We start from the raw sequence: 21,448 nt of genomic DNA, 5'->3' as shown, positions 1-21,448 counted from the left end.
TGCAAGTCTCAAAGTTATTGTAATGTGAAATTAGTGAAATTGCTCTCAGCCAGTCACAATCATTAATAATAATTTTAATCTGCCCTGTGCATAGAAAGAAGACTAATATCTGTTTGGTTTGGTTATTTAAAACAGGTTTAGAACCGGCAAGTTAAATATGGTGATTCTCACAAATGTACCTAAAAAATTGGGAGAACACAAATTCACACCTGGAATAACTTCTCAACGGCAACATCATATATTCAGCTGCCGAAAAATATCTGTTTCTAATCACAGGCCCTAAAATCTATTCTAGTTGGGCATAGAATCTGTTTTTCAGCTTCGAATATACTGACTTGAGCATCGTTAGCTTAGTCACTAATAATAATGATGTTGGGTTGCTTAATGATAGATTGTTCGATGTGGGACATCATTTGACATCTCTTTTACGCTCCCCCTCCACCAAACCACCCCCTCCAACTCCCACCCCTCCACCCTCATATACAGACATCTTTCTGGAACATTTGGAAAGAAATTCCACCTTCCTAGAGTGACTAAGATTTTAAAATTTAATGCCATACTTTAGCGTTTCTTTCATTTTTCATAACTGGAATACAAAGGAAAGGTTCTGCTCCCAGTTGCTTGGGCATGTCAAGTTACAAATGTCACAATGTGTTTAGCTATCTGTATTTGCATTCTTACAGGTTTACATTAGATCACCACCTAGGAATTCATGTCACCCAACATACAAGCACCTCTGTTCACTAAACTAGGGCCCTTATGCTATTGGGGACAAAATAACAATGGATAGGTGAATTTAAACCACATGACACTAATTATAACTGCACACATGAATGTGCCTTAGGAGTCAGAAAATTGCCTTGCACTGTTATGGGTAAAAAATTGTAGACAGTAGCCATAATTAATTCACTACCTTCACTTTAGAGTAATCGGCTCATTAGCATTAGGTTTTTGATTTTCATTTTCCTTATCCAACAACTGTTCCACACAAAACCCATTAACTAGAACCATTGAACTTAAATAAACCAATCCAACACCAGAAAGCAAACAAATATACATAGATGCTATGAGCAGTAGGTTATTACATTTGTTCAGTGTGTGAAATTAGTGTGGAATTAGAATTTTATACAGTCACATCAACCAAACCCTTGATCAATACAACTGTTTTCAGTTTATATTAACATGGTCTGAATAAAATTCAGCTGCCACGATCAAACTCTAGCTGGCTCATTTCATTAAATAGAAGCAGGGACTTAAATAATATTCAGTTCAACTAAGTGACTCACACTTGTAGTGTTTAACTCTTCGCTGTTCATATTTTCCTTCCCCCTTAATTTATTTAACAGAGGCAATATGCTTCAATGAGTCAAAATACTAAAAAAAACAAGAACACTTGAGTCGAAGGAAATATTGCCATTATGTTTTCCTCATCCTCATAGCTGAATGATAAAACATTTGCTGAAGATCAAGCGTTGGTAAATCTGTCTCCTGGACACGGTAACATAAAGGTAGTGAAATTGTTGTTTGTTAGCTTAACAAAATCAGATTGCCAGTTCCAATTATTAATTATGATTGTGATTTTTTTTGTAATAGGCTAGCTTGACATGGAGAAAATGCTCGTCTGAAAAAAGTCATACCATGTCTATGCTGATTGTCTCTTTAGTAACACAAAAGACACTTGATTCAATGCATATCTCCATGAGATAAAAAGCGACTACTTTGAAAAAATTGACGAAAAGGGATTTTTATTCAATGTTTTGTCTAGACTGTATTGTCAAGATCACTATTTGTTCAGGCTTCTTTTTTTCTTTTTTTTTGTTGAAATTTTAACACAGAATCATGGACATATTTCTCACTCGCTACCCTTCTATCTGCACTCTACAGCTGGCCCTACGCAGCTATAAGAATAATCCCCAAAAGCCAGGTTTGAGTTATCCCTTTACAATTGGCTGTGGGCACAGCCAACACCACCTGCAGTTAATGCACAAACTCAGCACCTCAGCCTCTCAATTTTTTTGTCAGAGTGTCATCACAACACAATATATACAAAATTCTTCCACAATATGCAACAAATAACAATTTCCATGCATAAGTCCTATTCAAAATGAAATTGGGCATTAAAATCAATCATTTTCCAATACTAACCATACATTAGCTCTATAAAGAGTACATATTCATGCATAAATCATAAGTTTAGTTTATCTTTTTTTTAGTTATAGCTGAACACATAACACTTATAAATACTGTATTAAGACATGACTCTGAAAGAAACGCATCTGAACATAAAATTACCTCAAAGGACTGTAAAAGTATGAAAAGTGTAAACTCCGGGGTCCTTTATCAACCAGCATCAACTTTCTAATTCATTGCCATAACATTCATATGTCTTCCATGAACGCATCAAAGTATACATGCCACCTTCTGCAAAATTATAATTTAACAGTATAAAGCTTCAAGTCACAATTTCCAAAACTAGCTAGTATTTTATCACATAAACTATACATTAATAGTTGAGGTATTTCTGAGAAATTGTCAAAAGCTTGCACGGTCTGTGTCACAGGCCCACCCGCAATAATGGGGACTTTGGTATATTCTTGAAACACTTTGGTATTTGTAAAGCCAATCACATACCTCGGGAATGTTAGTGCACACGTTATGTGTCAGAGTTGAAATGAAGATGAGTGACAATGAGTTTATATAACGGGTCAATGAGGAGGTTCACTTGCTCGTACAGTCAATCCCTTCTGAATGGTGTGTTGACTAAAAATGATTGTACTTGCTTTCAGTTTATTTAATAGAGGATTGTCATTGAAGTATCAAAAGTAATCTGTTATGTTGCTAAATAAATATAAAATGTAGAGAGGGCACTCAATGGAAATTGAAGCTTTTTCCACATATGAGGAAAACTTAATAACCCAGGATTGCTTTAAGACCTGAGTACATTATTAAAATCTGCCTTGGGTTAGGATGCATTACATATCGAGACACTGTATAACATACTTAAACTCCTTTTAAATTAATATGCTGGAGATTTCCTTGTATTGTTCCAGGCTTTTGTAGATCAAGTTATTTTGGACAGGGAGATTTTCTTTGCAGTTAGGATGCTACATCCTTACGCAATGAATTGTTCGATCGTAATCTATAAGATGATGAGAAACTCTTCAGCAATGATTCATCAGTACATAATCCTTGCTGAGACTAAGTTAATTTATTAATTATTTTTATTTTCATACATGCAATATAGAAAGTATGTTTATTCTCAAAGTGACCTAGTTGCTGTTCTGGTAGGACAGTGCATGATACAAAATGTAGTTACATATCATTTGAATCACATTGAAACATAGAACCTAAGCAACAGGATTCAGTATTGCAGGAATATACAGAAGAGAATAGCAACAAAGAATGATTTAGTGGATGGAGAAAGAATGCTATATTTTTTCAATTTTCTTTCATCCAGGAGAAACATTCACTTCACTGAGATCCTCCATATGCTTCCTGGATTCAGTTAGATTTCCCGAAAGGTATTTATGCAACTTTTGGCTTATTTTAAATCTTTGGCCAAGTGTGTAATCTAAACATTCTTATTCCAAAAAGAGTTTTCAGTTCCATATACCCCTTTTTCCTTATAAATACCAGGAGCCATAGTCACAATCAAGGTTGTGAGGTGTAAATGAGAGGGTATGTCCGCTTTTCCCAATTCTTTTAAGACTTAGTTATGTTCCTTCCTCTCTCTCCGTGATCCAAATCCCAGAATTGCTCTTGATGTTATTCCCCCTAAACTAGATACTTGGCTGTGCCTCTGCCATGAATGTCCACGTTAAAGCAAAATGTTTACAAATGCAGATGAGTAAAATTCATAAATTAAATAAATACATAAATACATACATAAAAAAGGTTTACACTGTGCCTTTTGCAATTATGCAATTATCAATTACATTTCTGGATAGATTGCCATTTAATAAGCTTCGCAGAGTCAGAAGCTTCTGTTTTTTCCCCCAAAGCAAAACATGTGCACTAATATCGTCATCAGGGGCTGTAACTATAATTTAGGCAATCAAGGCTTTTGCCCGGGGCAGATTTTTGGCAACATAACTTGGATAACCCCGCCTGTCAGATTAAGTTCAAGGGCAAATATTGCCCTGTTCTCCTCAATTGTCTCAGTCAATGACGCTTGCCCCGATTACTTCACAATGTAGGTACCAATGGTGAAAGGCTGAGCAGAAAACTCTGTTTCTAAAACTGAGGTTTACACAAGTTTCAAAGCACAGAGGTCTACAAATAGTCATCGCTTTGGTCCAAGCAAGGCACTCGTCTTGTGGTCACTCTGTATAGGGTAGTCTCCTGCATCACTGTAAAAAGGTTTAAGGAATTGTTTGTCAGGGTGTGTTGGTAATTTACAGGGCTGAGAGGTTGAGTGCGGGAGCAGTTACAAAACGCAGATCGTGCAAGGAAATCTTTGGTATCAGACGTGATTTTAAAATCACAATTGAACTTCAGTGAGGTAGCCTCTTTGGTTCTCACTATAAATGTCTCTACAAAGTTCACAACTGGAAGCCTTTTTTTTTGGCTTCCTACTTAATACTACTAGATTTGGTTAAAGAATCAAGCTTTACCACATCACAACAAGACAGAAACAACATTAGAGGAGTTTTAGCGAAATACCTATCAGACATTCCATCTGTGCCTCTTCAATAGTACCTTAATATTCATTTTTAGCAGTGTACTATTTTGTCATAATGTTATTACTCTTACATAACAAAAGCTTGGTTATTTTTGGTTCTTTTCTTTTGTGAATCTGGTAAGTTGTTTTTTTTTCAATATACTAGTGTGTAATTTCATCTTCATCAACAAGGTGCCTAACTTCCACAACAAAGCAAATTAGTTCATTGAAAAAGAACCTTTATCATTAGATGGTACTATACCCGCATTTTTAAAAATTCAGTTTCCAGTGATGTCATGTCTCATAAAGTAGCTCGAGACATTTAAAAAAAAGGTTTTGTTTTTTTTCGTGGAAAAATTCTCTTTTTTTTTTGGTATTGTATATGGCACAAGTCATCTTGTAGGTATTGCAACAACAAGTCGTGTGGTACCATCCTATGTGATTATCATTAAGGCAGCTGTTGCTATTGGCACAAGTTTTCCTCTCTTTCTCTCTCTCTCTCTCTCTCTCTTCGTTTCTGCAACTAGCCATTGAGTGACAAATCATTTTTGATCTTTATATTTTTTTGTGGGGGTAGGGGAGGGGAAAAGGGGGGGGGGGGGGGGAGTTGGTTTGGGATTCCAATCCGTGTACAAGTTTGTGTCTTTTTTTATCTTCTTTGGTGACAGAGACAGTTAGGAAATAAATTCCATCCAGACTTAAATATCAACAAACACTTTTAATATATTTAGTCTATGACTAGGTCATTTCCTCATACAGGCTATTCTACAATGACCTTTATAGTGCGAGAGTTTGTCATGAAAATTACCCGAATATGTACTTTTATGTGCTTCCAGACCCGCATCAACAGACAGTGACACAGTGCAACTTATCTCCCGACCAGCTCCTTTATAACCCCGCCGTGGAGCAAGGTGTACACGTGTCTCCGATTTGATTTTCTTTGGAACTTATTTATTTTTAAAAATCGTGTCTTTTATTTGGTTTAAAGCCTTTTTTTTTTGGTTTTTGTCTTAATTCCAGAGTGTAGTAGCAGAGCACGCCTGCTTGGCCTACTTATTCCCTCTTGTCACGCTTTGGTAAAAGTGCTTGCAGCTGATGCTGGTGGCCCAGTGGTGGTGGACGGCTCATCCACCCATCTGTCCATACTTCGGCGGCGGGCGTTCATGAAGAAGTTGCTGACCGTGTTGAGCTCCAGCCCCAGCTGCTGAGAAATGGTGACCTGCATTTCTTTGGACGGCCGTTTGTTTTCCTTGAATATGGCGATCAGGGTGCGGCGCTGGAGATCAGTGAAGACAAGGCGCTGCTTTTTGGGGGTGGTGGCTCGATCTCGGTTTTGCTCTTGCTCTTTACGCTTGCAAGCTAAAAGAGAGAAAACAAAAATAGAGAGAGAGAGTAAAAAAGAGTTTAAATGAGAGGTATACATTGAGGCTGTGCAATGGGTGGGGGGTGGCAGAGTGTCAGTTGGGATACTTTTATACCAGGAAATCTCCTACACCCACCCAGCAGGAAGGTCACTTGTTTGGAAATTGATTGCTGCTAATGCACCGCATTTTTGCAGCACGAATAAAGGTGTACGCGTTACTTATATTCGGATGGATGATAGCAAACCCCACCCACTATACATGCGCAGTTATACACAGACAGCCAGATGTTGCTCTCCAAGATGCCCCGTTCCTCTAAGCGTTATGTGAAGAAGGCATCTCGCCTTCTAACACACCATTCAAATACTTAAAACTGTATGAAGTGGCTGTACTTGTGTCAAAAAAAAAACTTAGGGCTTCTCCATTTCAGTGTAGTGCTCTTTTAACGGTGAAGCGAGTCTTAATTGCTGTCAAACAACCCCTAGCACCGAAAATTAACTTTTTATAAGTGTGGTGTCTCATTCCAACAGATTTTAATTTTGGTGAGAGATTTTTGAAAGAACGTTTTTGCTTCAGTCAGTTGGTGTACAGGGCACGAGGTTTGCTGAAAAGGACATTCAGTTGAAGCTTTTTGTCATGCACTCATTGGGACAGTGGTAAGTATACCAATGTCAGGAGAAACAAAAACTTTATATTGTATGAGAAGAGGGTACGGGTTGTTTCCCCCGGCATTAGCATTCTTGTGATTGATCTGATGACAAGATGGAAAGCTTCAACAAAATGTATTTTTTTCGCCAATTACTTTACTTTCTACATCTTATCATGCTCTCTCCATCATATCTAAAATGCCCCGCCTTTCATTTTGCTTTCTGCACCTGAGTTGACAAATTCAATATTCTATCTTACACTTCCCGGTTTACACATTGGATTGCTCTGTAAGGATTCTTCAATCTGATTGGTTAAGCTGATTGCCCTCTTCACACAGGTCCCAAATATTCTGGAAGAGGGTGTTGCAGGTTTTTTTTGTGTGTGCTTTATTTGATTGTCTGAAATGTGCTGCACAAGAGGCCACAGAAAGTGTTTGGGCATGTGGCAGTCTAACAAGCATCACAGTATTTGTTTACTCCAGCAAAATCTGGCTGATTACGTGAAATGAAATGAAAATCGCTTATTGTCACGAGTAGGCTTCAATGAAGTTACTGTGAAAAGCCCCTAGTCGCCACATTCCGGCGCCTGTTCAGGGAGGCTGATACGGGAATTGAACCGTGCTGCTGGCCTGCTTGGTCTGCTTTAAATGCCAACGATTTAGCCCAGTGTGCTAAACCAGCCCCTTGAACCAATTGATAAGACTTGTGTTACAGTTCAGGCACCCATCAGGAAGATATAAAAGACATTTATTCTTTTGGTCTTTACAATGATCCCAGAACATGTGATAATGCTCAATACCTCAACGACATGTGAAAAGCATTATTATTCAAGTTTTATTTGCAGATAAAACATGAGCTCAGGCTGAACACTGGATTCCTTATATCGTTCCCAGGACCTGAAATGTAGCCTATCAATTTCTCCTTCAGGACACTCGTTTTCTTTTTAAATTTAAATCAGAATATTGAAGATGCTGCAAATTGGAAATAAAAGCAGCAAGTGCTGGAAAGATGCAGCAGGTCTGGCAGCATCTGTGGAGAGAGAAACAGAGCTGACATTTTGAGTCTGAAAGACTGAAAAGATTCTTTGTTTGTCTGACTCTCTGAATGTTCACTAACCTCAATGTTTAGTTCAGTCATTCAGAGTGGAAACATTGGGCGGAATTCTCCCCCCCCCCCCCGCCACGCCGTGTGGGAGAATCGCTGGGGTGCCGCGCGAGTCCTGCCATGGCACCCGCACGTGATTCTCCCACACCCGCCAAACTGGCGTGGCGAGATTCACGGCTGGCCACTGGGAGAATCGGTGCTTGCCATTTGTAATGGGCGAGCGCCGATTCTCCGGCCCGTATGGGCCGAACGGCCTGCCCAATACAACGGGTTCCTGCTGGCGCCGTCCACACCTGGTCGCTGCCGGCTGGGAAAGTGCAGGAACGCTGGGGGGGGCGGCCTGTGGGGAAGGGGAGGGGGGATCCAGCACTGGGGGGGCCCTCAAAAGGGGTCTGGCCCGCAATCGGTGCCCACCGATCAGCGGGCCGGCCTCTCTGAAGGAGGAACTCCTTCCCTCCGCCGCCCCGCTAGATCCATCCGACATTTCTTGCGGGGTGGTCGCGGGGACGACGGCAACTGCGCATGCGCGGGTGGCGTTGGCGCCGCTCCTAGCCCCCCGGGGGTGGGAGAATAGGGGGTGAGGGGCGGCCTCCGACGCCGGAGTGAAACACTCCGGTTTTCACTCCGGTGTCGGGGCTTAGTTTCCCGATGGGAGAATCTCGCCCATTAACTTTGTTTCTCTCTCCACACCCGCAGCCAGACTTGTTGAGTTTTTTTCATGCATTTTCTGCTTTTGATTTCTTTTTAACTTCGAGGTATCATCATTAGTTGAATCCATGGAGCTCCAACAATGTCAAGCTTCACAGCATCAAGGTCCTTTAGTCCTCAATTAGCACTGTTTCGGGTTCCTGATTTTCACATCATCTTGTTTATATATGTGATATTTTTCAGAACCATCCTTGAGATTATGTTAGAAAAGGAAGGAGGCAGTAATAACTTGCTCTTTGTATTAAAAACGCCAAATCCTCAGTTAATACATTGGTCCTGGAATCCACGAATGTGCACTTTTTAAAATCCAGTTTCCCTCGATACTTGGCTTGCACTCCGGCTGGCGTGACACTAAGCTCTGGGAGATGGCTCTCTGTGATGGATTTCACACTGCTTGGCTTTATAGAGGTGAGTGTGGGAGCTAATCCCAAGTTATATAACCACTTTTGTGTCAATGGACTCCTGTAAATACTTTTTGTACACAATGAAGTGAAAACATAACTGCGACCAAAAATAAAATGAACTGCAGAAGTAGAAGAAACTGTGACTCGGTGAAAATTAACAACAGGTTGGAAAATAGAATTAACTGAATCGGACTTGGCATAAAGAAAATCCGAATCAAATTAAAATGTAGGAAAACCACATTTACTGGACAGAACTGTGAGTTTTATTATAATGGTTCACCTTCTCTTGACCTCTTTCCCCATCTACATTGCTCTGGATTCAGCAACCTATACAAATTCCCCTTCTATTCAATGAGAAAGGAAACTATTAATATTGCTGAAAAAAAGATACATGCTATTGAATCTTTTCATCTTGCACTCATCAGGACATTATCCCATTATGGGGAGTCGTTAGCGGTGGTATTGTCACTGGACTAGTAAAGTAGAGAGCCAGAGTAATGTTCTGGGGACTCAGGGTTGAATCCAGCCAAATCTGGAATTAAAAATCTAATGATTAGCATGGGCTGGATTCTCCGACCCCCGCGCCGGGTCGGAGAATCGCCGGGGGTGGGGGGGTGGCTGCGTGAATCCTGCCCCCACTGGCTGCCGAATCCTCCAGCGCCGGGGATTTGGCGGAGGTGGAAATCGCGGCGTGCCCGGTCGGCGGAGCAGCGCCCCTCCCGGCGATTCTCCGGCCCACGATGGGCCAAGTAGCTGAACGTTTTTGGCCGGTCCCGCCAACGTATGTTACGACAGATACTTACCGGCGGGACCTGGCTCTGCGGGCAGCCTCTGGGGTCCTCGGAGGGGGGGCGGCACGGGGAGTCAGGCCCCGGGGGGTGCCCCCATGGTGGCCTGGCCCGCGATCGGAACCCACCGATCCGTGGGCGGGCCTGTGCCGTGGGGGGCACTCTATTCCTCCGCGCCGGCTGGTGCACTGGTCCACGATGGCCGGTGCGGAGATGAATCCCCCCTGTGCATGCGCTGGGATGATGCCTGTACATGCTGGTGCTCCCACGCATGCGCCGACTCGTGCCGGCCGGCGGAGAACCTTGGGCGCCGGTTGGCAGGACGCTAGGCCCCTTCAGCGCCGCCAGTACGGCGCAAACCACTCTGGCGCCAGCCTAACCCCTGAAGGTGCGGAGCATTCTGCACCTTCGGGGCGGCCCAATGCTGGAGAGGTTCATGCCACTCCTTCCCGCCAGAGTTGCCCGAAGAATCCCGCCCCACAAAACCATTGTCGCTTGCTGTAAAAACCCATCTGGTTCATCGATGTCCTTTAGGGAAGGAAATCTGCCATCCTTACCTGGTTTGGTCTACACGTGACTCCAAACCCACAGCAACGTGGCTGACTCCTAACTGCTCCTTCAAGAGAAATTAGGGATGGGCAATAAATGCTGGCTCTGTCTGCAATGCCCACGTCCCATAAACACATTTTTTAAAAAACCTCTACCAATCAGAGTCCACTTGCCAACCAATCAGCACAATCTTTTCTCTCTACATTGTTGTTCCTTTTACAATAGATATTCTTGTGAATTGACCTTGTGAATGCAAGACAGAATTTTTGACTGCATGTCGCATTTTTCAGTAACAAACAGGTTCTGCACAACCAAACAACTAAAAGAAAACAGATTCAAAAGCAGGAGAGTGTGTATGAATCATTCTATCGTATTCATTAATTATATTGATTTCAAGTCTCTGAACCTCTCCAACCCCTCCCTCTCCCATGCCCTAAACGATGAATCTAAGCCTGAGGAGGAATTTCTTCAGCTAGAGGGTGGTGAATCTGTGGAACTCTTTACTGCAGAAGGCTGTGGAGGCCAATTCACTGAGTGTCTTTAAGACAGAGATAGATAGGTTCTTGATTAATAAGGGGATCAGGGGTTATGGGAAGAAGGCGGGAGAATGGGAATGAGAAAATATCAGCCATGATTGAATGGTGGAGCAGACTTGATGGGCCGAGTGGCCTAATTCTGCTCCTACGTCTTACGGTCTTTGTGGTCTAATAGGACAATGGTTCCGCCATTTTCTCTAGAGCAAGAGTGGAATTTTACATACAGCAGCTAGATTTATTGTCAGGTAACTTTTAGGAAACATATTCATGCATTCCTATGAAATCTACAGCTTGAATATTCAGCCTTGTTTTGGGCTAAAAAATTCAATGTATTTAATAATTAGCTGAATTAATAAGTAGTTGAATAAAACAGCAGTTCTGGAATTTTAAGGGCTATTCAAATTTGAAATATCCAGTATTTTGGATTATCTGACTTTAGATGATCAGAGTGGAAATGTAAATGGATTAACAAATTAACCCCTGTCCTTTGTTAATAAATTGTCTTAAATGTTGTTGAAGTGATTTCAACCTCATTGTAAAACAATAGCAACCATCCTTTCTTCAAATATTTTTATTCAAACAAAACTTTCATTTTAGCAAACACCAACAGCAATACAACCAACCCCAACCCCATCTTATTCTCAAAATGCTCCCACCCTGTCTCCCAATATCCCTCCCCTTCACTCCCCCATGAAGAAACAAAAACCTTAACCTAACTAAAAAGACAACCCAGGGCAGCACGGTGGCGCAGTGGCAGCACTGCAGTCTCACGGCACCAATGTCCCAGGTTCGATCCCGGCTCTGGGTCACTGTCTGTGTGGAGTTTGCACATTCTCCCCGTGTTTGCGTGGGTTTCGCCCCCACAACCCAAAGATGTGCAAGGATTGAACATGCTAAATTGCCCCTTAATTGGAAGAAATCAATTGGGTACTCTAAATTTATTTTTAAAAATAAATCATTAATTTTTTTTAAAATTTAGATTACCCAATTATTTTTTCCAATTAAGGGGCAATTTAGCGTGGCCAATCCACCTACTCTGCACATCTTTGGGTTGTGGGGGCGAAACCCACGCAGACACGGGGAGAATGTGCAAACTCCACACGGACAGTGACCCAGAGCCGGGATCGAACCTGGGACCTCAGCGCCGTGAGGCAGCTGGGCTAACCACTAGGCCACCGTGCTGCTCTGGCTGACCCCATCATGGTATACTTGATTTTCTCTAGGTGCAGAAATTCCATCTGGTCCCCCAACCAAGACAAGACCTTAGGTGGCACCAGGGATCTCCACACAAGCAGATGTCACCTCCGGGCTCTTAATGAGGCAAATGTAGAACATCTGCCTTCATCCCCGTCTGCAGCACCGGCGAGTCTGACACTACAAAAATGAACCACTCCGGCGTCGAGCCGCCCCAAAGGTGCGGATGTCTCCGCACTCACCTTGAGGGGCTAGGCCCACGCCGGAGTGGTTGGCGCTCCGCCAGCTGGCATGGACGGCCTTTGGCGCCACACCAGTTCGGGCTGAAGGGACTTCGCCGGCCGGCGTAATTCCGCGCATGCGCAGGAGCGTTAGCTGCTGCTGACGTCATCCCCGCGCATGCGCAGGGGAGGGGGTCACTTCCACCTCCACCATGGTGAAGACCATGGCGAAGGCGGAAGGAAAAGAATGATGGGCCCCGATCGCGGGCCAGGCCACCGTGGGGGCACCCCCCGGGGCCAGATCGCCCCGCGTCCCCCAGGACCCCGGAACCTGCCCGTGCCGCCTGCTCCCGCCGGTAAGATAGGTGGTTTGATCCACGCCGGCGGGAGAGGTTGACAGCGGCGGGACTTCGGCCCATTGCGGGCCGGAGAATCGCCGGGGGGTGGGGGGGGCACCGACTGGCGCGGTACGATTCCCGCCCCCACCGAATCTCTGGTGGCGGAGAATCCATGACACGTCAATCCCGCCCCCGGCGATTCTCCGACCCGGCGGGAGGTCGGAGAATCCCGTCCCTGAAATCTAACCCTCCCCTAACTCGGTCATGGACTGGACCCTATCCATTAGCGAGGGCAATGGCACTCGAGGAAATTAAGGCAGTTGCTTGGGTAAAAAATCACACACCTGAAAGAACCTAAACATATTCACCCTGGGGAGCTGGACCTTCTCGAAACAATACATCTAAGCCAGCAAACCTCGCTTCCAGAAACAAGTCCCTGAAGCTCTCCAACCCCTCCCTCTCCCATGCCTTAAACGATGCATCTAAGCCAAAGAGCACAGACCTTTCTGCAAATCAGAGTCAACAGCGACATCGAGCCCAGTTTAAAATGCTGCCTAAACTGATTCCAAATTCTCAAAGTGGCTTTCACCGCCAGGGTAGATGAGAATCTAGCAGAGGAAAAAGGAGTAATGCTGTAACCAGGGACCCCAGAGTTGACCTCCTCCATCCGCCCCCATATAGAGTCCAGATCCACAAACCAGCCCCGCACCTTGTCAATATTTGCCGCCCAGTAATTGCAAAACAGACTGGGTCATGCCAACCCCTCCAACTGCATATCCCTTTGCAGAAACGCCCTCCGAACCTGAGAAGTCTTACCAGCCCGGGCAAAAGTAGAAATCAATTTGTTAACCCTGCAAAAGAAAGCCTTGGGAAGAAAGACTGGGAGGCACTGGAACAAAATCCTTGGGAGAATATTCATCTACACCATCTGTACTCTTCCCGCTCAGGTCAGAGGGAAGGCCTCCCACCTTTTCAAATCGGCCTTCACCCCATCCAACAGACTAGAAAAGTTAAGTTTATGAAGCGTGGCCCAATCATGGGCCACCCAGATACCCAGATACCAGAGGGTAGTCTTGGCCAGACGAAACAGCAGCATCCCCAGATCGGCTCCCCTCCCCAGGGGGTTCACCGGAAAAAAATCACTCTGACCCAGATTTAGCTTTTATAATCATTATTGTCACAAGTAGGCTTACATTGGCACTGCAATGAAGTTACTGTGAAAAGCCCCTAGTTGCCACATTCCGGCACCTCTTCGGGTACACATAGGGAGAATTCAAAATATCCAAATTACCCATCAGCATGTCCTTCGGGACTTGTGGGAGGAAAGCTTGTACCCCGAAAAAGAGCCAAACTTCCTGAGCAACTCCATTATCTCTCCCATATTGGAGAGTGGGTCTGTAATATATAGTAACAGATCATCTGCATTTCAGGACACCATATACTCCCCCCCCCCCACCCTCTATCCCCCTCCAACAGGTAGACGATCTCAATGCAAAGGCCGCCAGCAGCTCGATTGCAAAGGCAAACAGACGTGAAGACAACGGACATCCCTATCTTCTACCCCGGTTCAGGTGGAAATAACCCCAGCTCAGGCATTAGTATATACACATGCAGTTGGGGCTTTGTAGAAAAGCTTAATCCATGAAATAAATTTTGGGCTGACGCCAAACCATTCCAGGATCCCAACGAGGGGCCCCCACTCAACCTGATCGAACGCCTTCTCCTTGTACAGCCTAATAATTTCCTTTGGCTTGGTCTCTAAAAAGGTCGACAACACGACATTCAACAATCTCCTAATATTGGCCAACAACTGTTAGCCCTTAACAAATCCAGTCGGCTCCTCCAAAATCACCCCTGCTAGGCAGGGCTCCAGTCTCATTGCCAACACCTTAGCTAACAACTTAACGTCGAAATAGGCCAATTCGACCCACATTCCATTGGTTTCTTGTCCTTCTTCAGGATCAAGGAAATCAATGTCTGCATCAGTGTGACCAGCAACACTCCGCCTGGGACACGGAATCATTAAACATATTCAGCAGAGTTGGGACCAACTGGCCAGCAAACCGTTTGTAAAATTCAATGGGGAACACATCCGGGCCCAGCACTTTGCCCGTCTGCATTAGCCGAATACAACTCATGATCTTCTCCAGCCCTATCGGCGTCTCCAACTTCTGCCATTTGTCCTGCTCCACCTCCCGGAAGACGAACCCATCCCAAAACTTGTCTCTTTGACGAGCCCTCCACCAGTGGCTCTGACTCATACAACCGACGATAGAAGGCCCTAAACACCTCATTAAGCTTCTCTGGGGCAGAAGATATCCCACCACCCGAGTCCCTGACCTGAACTGTCTCCCAAGGAACTGCCTGCCTCCTCAGCTGGTGAGCCAACAGTTGACTGGCCTTCTCCCCATACTTATAGAAAGTCCCCTTCGAGCAAAGCAGCTGGGTCACCAAATAGCAACCATCTTTAGCCTGTACACCCAATAGTTAGGCCAAGCTTAAAAAGACCAAATTGGGCCAAATACTGTATGTAAAAATCAAAATTCCATTAATGAGAAACGCTGCTATGTTGCTAAGAAATATTTGCAATTAAAAATCTGCAGCTTACGATATTAAAAAGCCTTCTTCCTCTCACCAGTCCAGGCTGGGACCCCTTAGCATTAAAATGGTTCAAAAGAATGTCTTGACCTGTGGTCTCAGAATAGCGTTCCACAACCTGACTACATTGTCAACCACTTTGATCAGCAGAGGACTATTACAGGCACAGTTACATATGAGAAGGCTGCAAAAGAGGCCTCTTTGGACCACATTTATGTGTAACAGCTACGGTGCTGTACTGCCACCACTACTTGAGGTCACACAGAATTCCAAGTACGACATTCATAATTAGGGGACATCAAACATATATATTCAATTAGTCAAAGGTGCGTTAGAAGAGGTGGGAATTAACATGAGCAATTCAGGAAATAATGTGAGAAATAAGGGGATAAAAGTAGTCAATTATGTATAAAAATACTGATATGAGCAATGATAGGGATGAATATAGGAAAAAGATAAAAGGCACAATTTAATTGGGTGGTGGGGGTCCGACATCTGCAACAAAATCTGGGAACACCCCTGCTGACCTCATCACTGGTATTCCTGAAAGAAAATTATTCCTAATTGGCAGCTGGAGCTCTGCTGCTGGGGTACCCAGCTCCATCAGGGACACTTCATTGCTGTACTTCCTACAGTGGGAAGGATATCCCCCTGAGAGCTGCTGGCCAATTTGAGGCTGGGAGCACTGCCGTGCCAGCAGCGACACCAACAGTGGTGGCCATAGTCGGTATTGCACTGGGGCCTAGGCAGAGGATCGGTGATGGATCCTCCAGAGTCAGGTAAGTGGGGCAGAATTGTGTTCCTAGGGAGGGGATGGGAGAGGCATCAGCTTGAGAATTGACAAGAAGAGTAGAGGGCATTCCTTCCTGCAGGTATCCCCTTCCCTTCTCAATGCTGGATTCCCAAATTTGGCATAGTGTGCCTGAAAACAAGGTCCCCCCCCCTTCCCTGCAAAAGGCCACATGCAAACCCAATAGGGTTGACCGTGCAGTGAGTTCCCCCCCTCCCCCACCCCCCTCCCCACCACCAACCTCCACCATTGACTGAATAACAGTGGTGAGGGTGAGCCCTTAAGTGGTTACATAATGACTTAAAGTGGCCTCTGGGTGGGAAGGCCATTCACAAGCTTCTCGCCCCATTCATAATTGGAGGGAAGTAGGAAGTGTAACATTTTGATAATTCTAGAGGTTTTTTGTTAATTAAAAAGGTTTTAGAACTCACAACTTTAAACCTTACAGAAGGCAGCGGGATCTCCGCCCCATGCCCACCTGCCTGAATTACACAGTGCCCCTGCCACTTCGGAACTAACCACTGTGTAGCCATTAAATTCCACCCAAAGAGTCAGCTGGTATCAAATTCATTTGACTTCATAGCTCAGATAGACAACTCTATCAGGCACCTCCTTTAATACTCTAGGGTAAACCCTTTGCAGGTGTTCCCCCCATCTACCACAGCAACTTTGTCAGAAATGCCCAAGAAACAGTGCAAGCAGCTGTTTCACTGGAGTTGTTTTTTCCCCCTCAGATCTTCTGAAGTCACAGCAGAACGTTGGGAGAACCTGATTGAAAACTCCTGAGGTCAGTCTGAATCCTGCCAGGGACAAGGCAGCTCAGTGTCCTTAGTCCATCATTCGTAGGTTTTGTCCAATTCTTTCAGTTTATTTTTCTCCTTCCCTTCCCATAATGGGAAATGACGGCATAGTAGTACTGTCACTGGACTAGTATTACAGAGGCCCTGGGGATAGGGATTCAAATCGCACCACAGCAGATGGTGAAATTCAATTAATGAGGCCGGGATTTTCCAGCCCTATCATGGCGGAATCCACTGAGGAAATCCGGTGGCTGAGCCAAACATCCAATGACGTTTGGCAGGACCGGGTGATCCTGGAGGTGGGTGGAGCCAGGAAAACCCTCATGAAAGCTAGTCTCAGTAATGAAACCATCAATGATTGTCATTAAAAAAAAAATCTGGTTCACTAATGACCTTCAGGGAAGGAAATCTGCTGTCCTTACTGGGTCTGGCCTACATATGACTCCAGACCCACAGCAACACGGTTGACTCGTAACTTCCCTCTGAAATGACCTTGCACGCTACTCAGTTCAACGGCAATTAGGGATGGGCAACAAATGTTGGCCATTGACTCCCAGTTCCCATGAACGAATAAATAAAACACTTTGGTCTGTAACATTGCTTCCATCTGATGGGCAAGTTGGTAGCCCGCAAAAGGCAAGAATAAGCAGCAGCAGCTCCTGAAACCTTTGCTTGTATAAAACATGTGAACAAGTGAAGAACTATAATTCCTGTTTCGTGCAAATTATTTTCTTCTTAAAGCATGAGATGACAAGCCTATTTTTACAGACGGTTTATGTTACCATCACATTTTTAATGATTTTACCATACAATAAATTGTCTTGGTGAGGTGAGAGATGCAGGAAATCTAACAGACAAACTACAGAAAGAGGGAAGAACGTGTCTTCTAATAAGAAGGCTGTTCAACTCGTAATTGAAGAGCTCTCCACCAGCAGAATCGCAGACCGGTTAACCTCAGATGAGAGAACTATCTCTCGCTCCAACTCTTTTACTGTATTACAGGCATAGGTTGTGCGATTGCAGAGAAATCATCAGATTGATCTCTCAGGTCTCCTCTTCCCTCTCCATTTCTTCCCCCATTTCAATTGCAATAAAGAATTTACATGCAGTGACAGAATGCACCAAACATAGTGGGCGCGATTCTCTGGCTCCCCAGCCGCGTGTATCTCGGCAGCGAGCAGTTTGCTAGTGCCGGGATTCAATCTTCCTGCCACTTGTCAATGGGATTTCTGAATATAAACACCTCACATCGCTTGGAACCTTGTGAGAGGGGGGGGGCGCTGTCGACAGGACAAGGGAATTCCAGTGAGAATTCCGGCATCACCACACTTCGGCGCTTGTTCGGGTACACAGGGAGAATTCAGAATGTCCAATTAACCTAACGACATGTCTTTCGGGACTTGTGGGAGGAAACCAGAGCACCCGGAGGAAACCCACGCAGGCACAGGGAGAACGTGCAGACTCAGCACAGTCAGTGACCCAAGCGGGAATCGAACTTGGGACCCTGCCGCTGTGAAACAACAGTGCTAGCCACTCTGCTACCGCACTAGGGGCTGGTTTAGCTCACTGGGCTAAATCGCTGGCTTTTAAAGCAGACCAAGCAGGCCAGCAGCACGGTTCGATTCCCGTACCAGCTTCCCCGGACAGGCACTGGAATGTGGCGACTAGGGGCTTTTCACAGTAACTTCATTGAAGCCTACTCGTGACAATAAGCGATTTTCACTAGGTTACACATTGCTCAAATGATCTCCAGCACACATTGTAGAGGTGAAGTCAGAGGTGTGCTTTATAAGGAAAGGAGTCCAAACGAGTCCACGCATACAATCACTGCAGCTAGCTGACATTTTGGGCAAATTCATTTGCCCTACCAGTCATACAGTTCAGCACACCACAGGTATCATTACTACTAAAGGCACATTTAATTATACTGAGACAATATGAAAGAACTGAAATTACTGCGAATGATGCTGTTGTTTGAAAATTTAGCCTCCTCAGATCAAATTCCTCTCCTTTTAGTTAGTGGCACCTTTAAACCATTTATTTGAAATGGATTAGCGCCTCTTTACAAAGAGGAATGATGAAGTCCTATATGGTAATGATTCTGCCACAGTAACTTCCAGCTGACCTCTTAGTTTTAATTTATGCTGTTGGTTCCTATCTGGACCATGATGCTGGATCTATCCCCTCCTCTCCAAGTTAAACTCCAGTCAGGAGGAGTTATCCTTCACCCAGGCATTAAGAGCAATTCACTCTTGGTAACAATCGATCACAACTTCAGAGAGCTCCATCTATCTTCCTGAATATACTGCCCCCCCTCGCTTGAAGTATGGTTCAATTAAATACTTGCCCATCCACACTGCAGACGTTGTCCTCATCCCCACAGGCAGCAAGAACCTCATAACATGTTGGATAAGAGCACAAGTTAGGGATCCTCCAGCACTGCATCTGGGTCCCCTCCCATCCCTGACTACTAACCGGCATGTACCACTGTCTAAATAAATGGGTATGATCCACATGTTCAGGCAACTCCATTTCTCCCTGATGCCCCTCATTTACCTCGCTAATTCCAGCTCAACAATGAGGTGGAGCAAACACTTCTGCAGATATGGTTGACTGGGATTGAGTTGCTCTCCACAAACTCCCACACATTGTATTTGCATCATTCCTCCTGCGCAACCAACATTATCTAACCTTGTTTCATTTATTTATTTAATTAAAGCTTATACATTCAATCAACTTAGCTTGTTTGTTTGACGAATTACTTCACCTAGTCTTGGTAGTTAAATTAAATATTTACATGTCACTTATTGCATAGCCATCTGCTATGAAATCACTGTGATTTCGCAGGTGGTGCCGAGTCCAGAGGTGGCGATCTTTGGGGTGTCAGAAGACCCGGGAGTTCAGGGAGTGAAAGAGGCCGACGTTCTGGCCTTTGCCTCCCCAGTAGCCCGGAGACGGATCTTGTTAATGTGGAGGGACTCGAAGCCCCCGAGTGTAGAGACCTGGGTCAGCGACATGGCTGGGTTTCTCAGCCTCGAGAAAATAAAGTTTGCCTTAGGAGGATCAATATTAGGGTTTGCCCGAGGTGGCAGCCGTTCGTCGACTTTCTTGGGGAAATTTAAAATGTCGGCAGTAGCAGCTTTCTGAGGGGTGTGTGTGGGGGAGGGGGGGGGGAATGTTGAGGGGTGTGTGTGTGTGGGGGGGGGGGGGGGTGTTGTTTTTATGTTATTTTAGGTGGTCTGTGAAGTCAGCCGTTTGGGGAAATATCTATTTTTGCACAATGTTAATGTTTAATGCTTATTGTTCTTTTTCTGTTTTTATTATAAAATTTTACAAATACTTCAATAAAAATATTTTTTTAAAAAAGAAATCAGCCTCGCCCTTTCCCACCTCTCCGCTCTCAGCCTCGCCCTTGATTGTTCTCATGGAGTGATTTGTTGATAGTTGACAGCTGATAGCAAAAACAACTGTGGTTTAGTTTATTCTTTCATGATGTGTAGGTGCCATCGGCAAGGCCCGCATTTGTTACTCATCCCTAATTGCCCTTGAACTGAAATTGAGGGCTTATTAGTCTGTGTTATAGTGCAGTTAAGAGTCAAGCACATTGCTGTCAATGTGGGGTCACATGTAGGCCAGACCAGGAATGGATGGCAGATTTCATGACAATGGTTTCTGTTTCTGAGACTGGTTTTCAATTCCTGATTTACCCATTGAATTTAAATTTCACCAACTGCTGTGGTGGGATTTGAACCTGTGTCCCCAGAGCTGGGGCCCTGGATTTTTAGTTGAGTGACATAACCACTAAGCAACCATCTTCTCGAGCTGAATTACGAGTGGTTGAAAGTGATACTGGTTTGGAATTTGGGTAATAAAAAAAATGAAAATCCATGACATAATATGGCGCTTCCTAAACTCTGCATTTGGGATGCAAAGTTGATATTTTAGAGCCAATTAGCAATAAATATATTTCATTAACTGTTCCAACAATAGCGGTCAGTATTGTTCCAACAGGAGAGAATTCTTGCTTATCCAGCAAGGTTTATTTGTGCCTCCCCGAGTCTGTGCTTTAATTTTTCCATATGTCTCGTCTCTACTCAAAAGTAATAACGGGAACATCTCTGAAGCAGGAAGAAAAAACAAATTAAAAATAATCTAATGAAGAACAAGTTGACGTTCAAATCTGTCTTTTTTCACACATCAGGTCAGAAACCATTCATTTATTCATAACAAGAAAGCATTAAGCCTGGATTTTGAGAATATACTGAGCACTTTGCTGATAAAGCTTACCACAAATCTTCCTGCCTCACTCTAATTACTGTTCTGAGAAAAATCAATTTGAATGAGACAGAAAGCTATTTACCACTACTGTCTGAGCTGTTCCCAGGCCATCTCATTCACAGCGTGCATCACCCAGGGCAAATCGGTGGAGAATGTTCAGTACATCTGTTTTTTGCCATGAAAGTCAGACTTTTGCATCTATAAATAACCAGTGGGGGAGCATAAACGAAAACGTACAATATTGAGTGAGAACTAATGTGTTTAGTTTTCAAAAAAAAAATATTTTGATACAGGTGGTTTTCAGGAAAATCCTTCTCCTTCTGTTAGTCACCTCATGGCTTTCAATGGGAGTTGAGTATTCCCATTTGAGGAATTGCTTTATTTCTATGAACTGAAAGATGTGAGTGTCATATAGGGACCAGAGTAACTGCTGAAAAGAACTCCACGCCTTCTCAACATAACTACAGTAACT

The 21,448-nt window shown here is 44.2% G+C and overlaps 1 protein-coding gene across 3 annotated transcripts in view; it reads right to left on the bottom strand.

The window, feature by feature from the left end:
- Positions 1-476: 476 nt before the first annotated feature.
- The window catches only part of onecut3a (one cut homeobox 3a), a 144,324-nt gene continuing 123,352 nt past the window's right edge, over positions 477-21,448 (bottom strand). For 2 of the 3 annotated variants that reach the window (XM_038777939.1, XM_038777940.1), the window contains one exon: positions 477-6,019. In XM_038777939.1, the coding sequence (XP_038633867.1) occupies positions 5,727-6,019 (293 nt within the window). In that variant the 3' untranslated portion in view covers positions 477-5,726. The remainder of the gene's footprint in view (positions 6,020-21,448) is intronic. The other variant, XM_038777941.1, reaches the window with a different exon arrangement.

Source organism: Scyliorhinus canicula, chromosome 18 (assembly GCF_902713615.1).
Source record: "Scyliorhinus canicula chromosome 18, sScyCan1.1, whole genome shotgun sequence".
Taxonomy (NCBI): Eukaryota; Metazoa; Chordata; class Chondrichthyes; order Carcharhiniformes; family Scyliorhinidae; genus Scyliorhinus; species Scyliorhinus canicula.
Note: the sequence above shows the minus strand (reverse complement) of the source record. Positions and strands in the feature narration are given on the sequence as shown.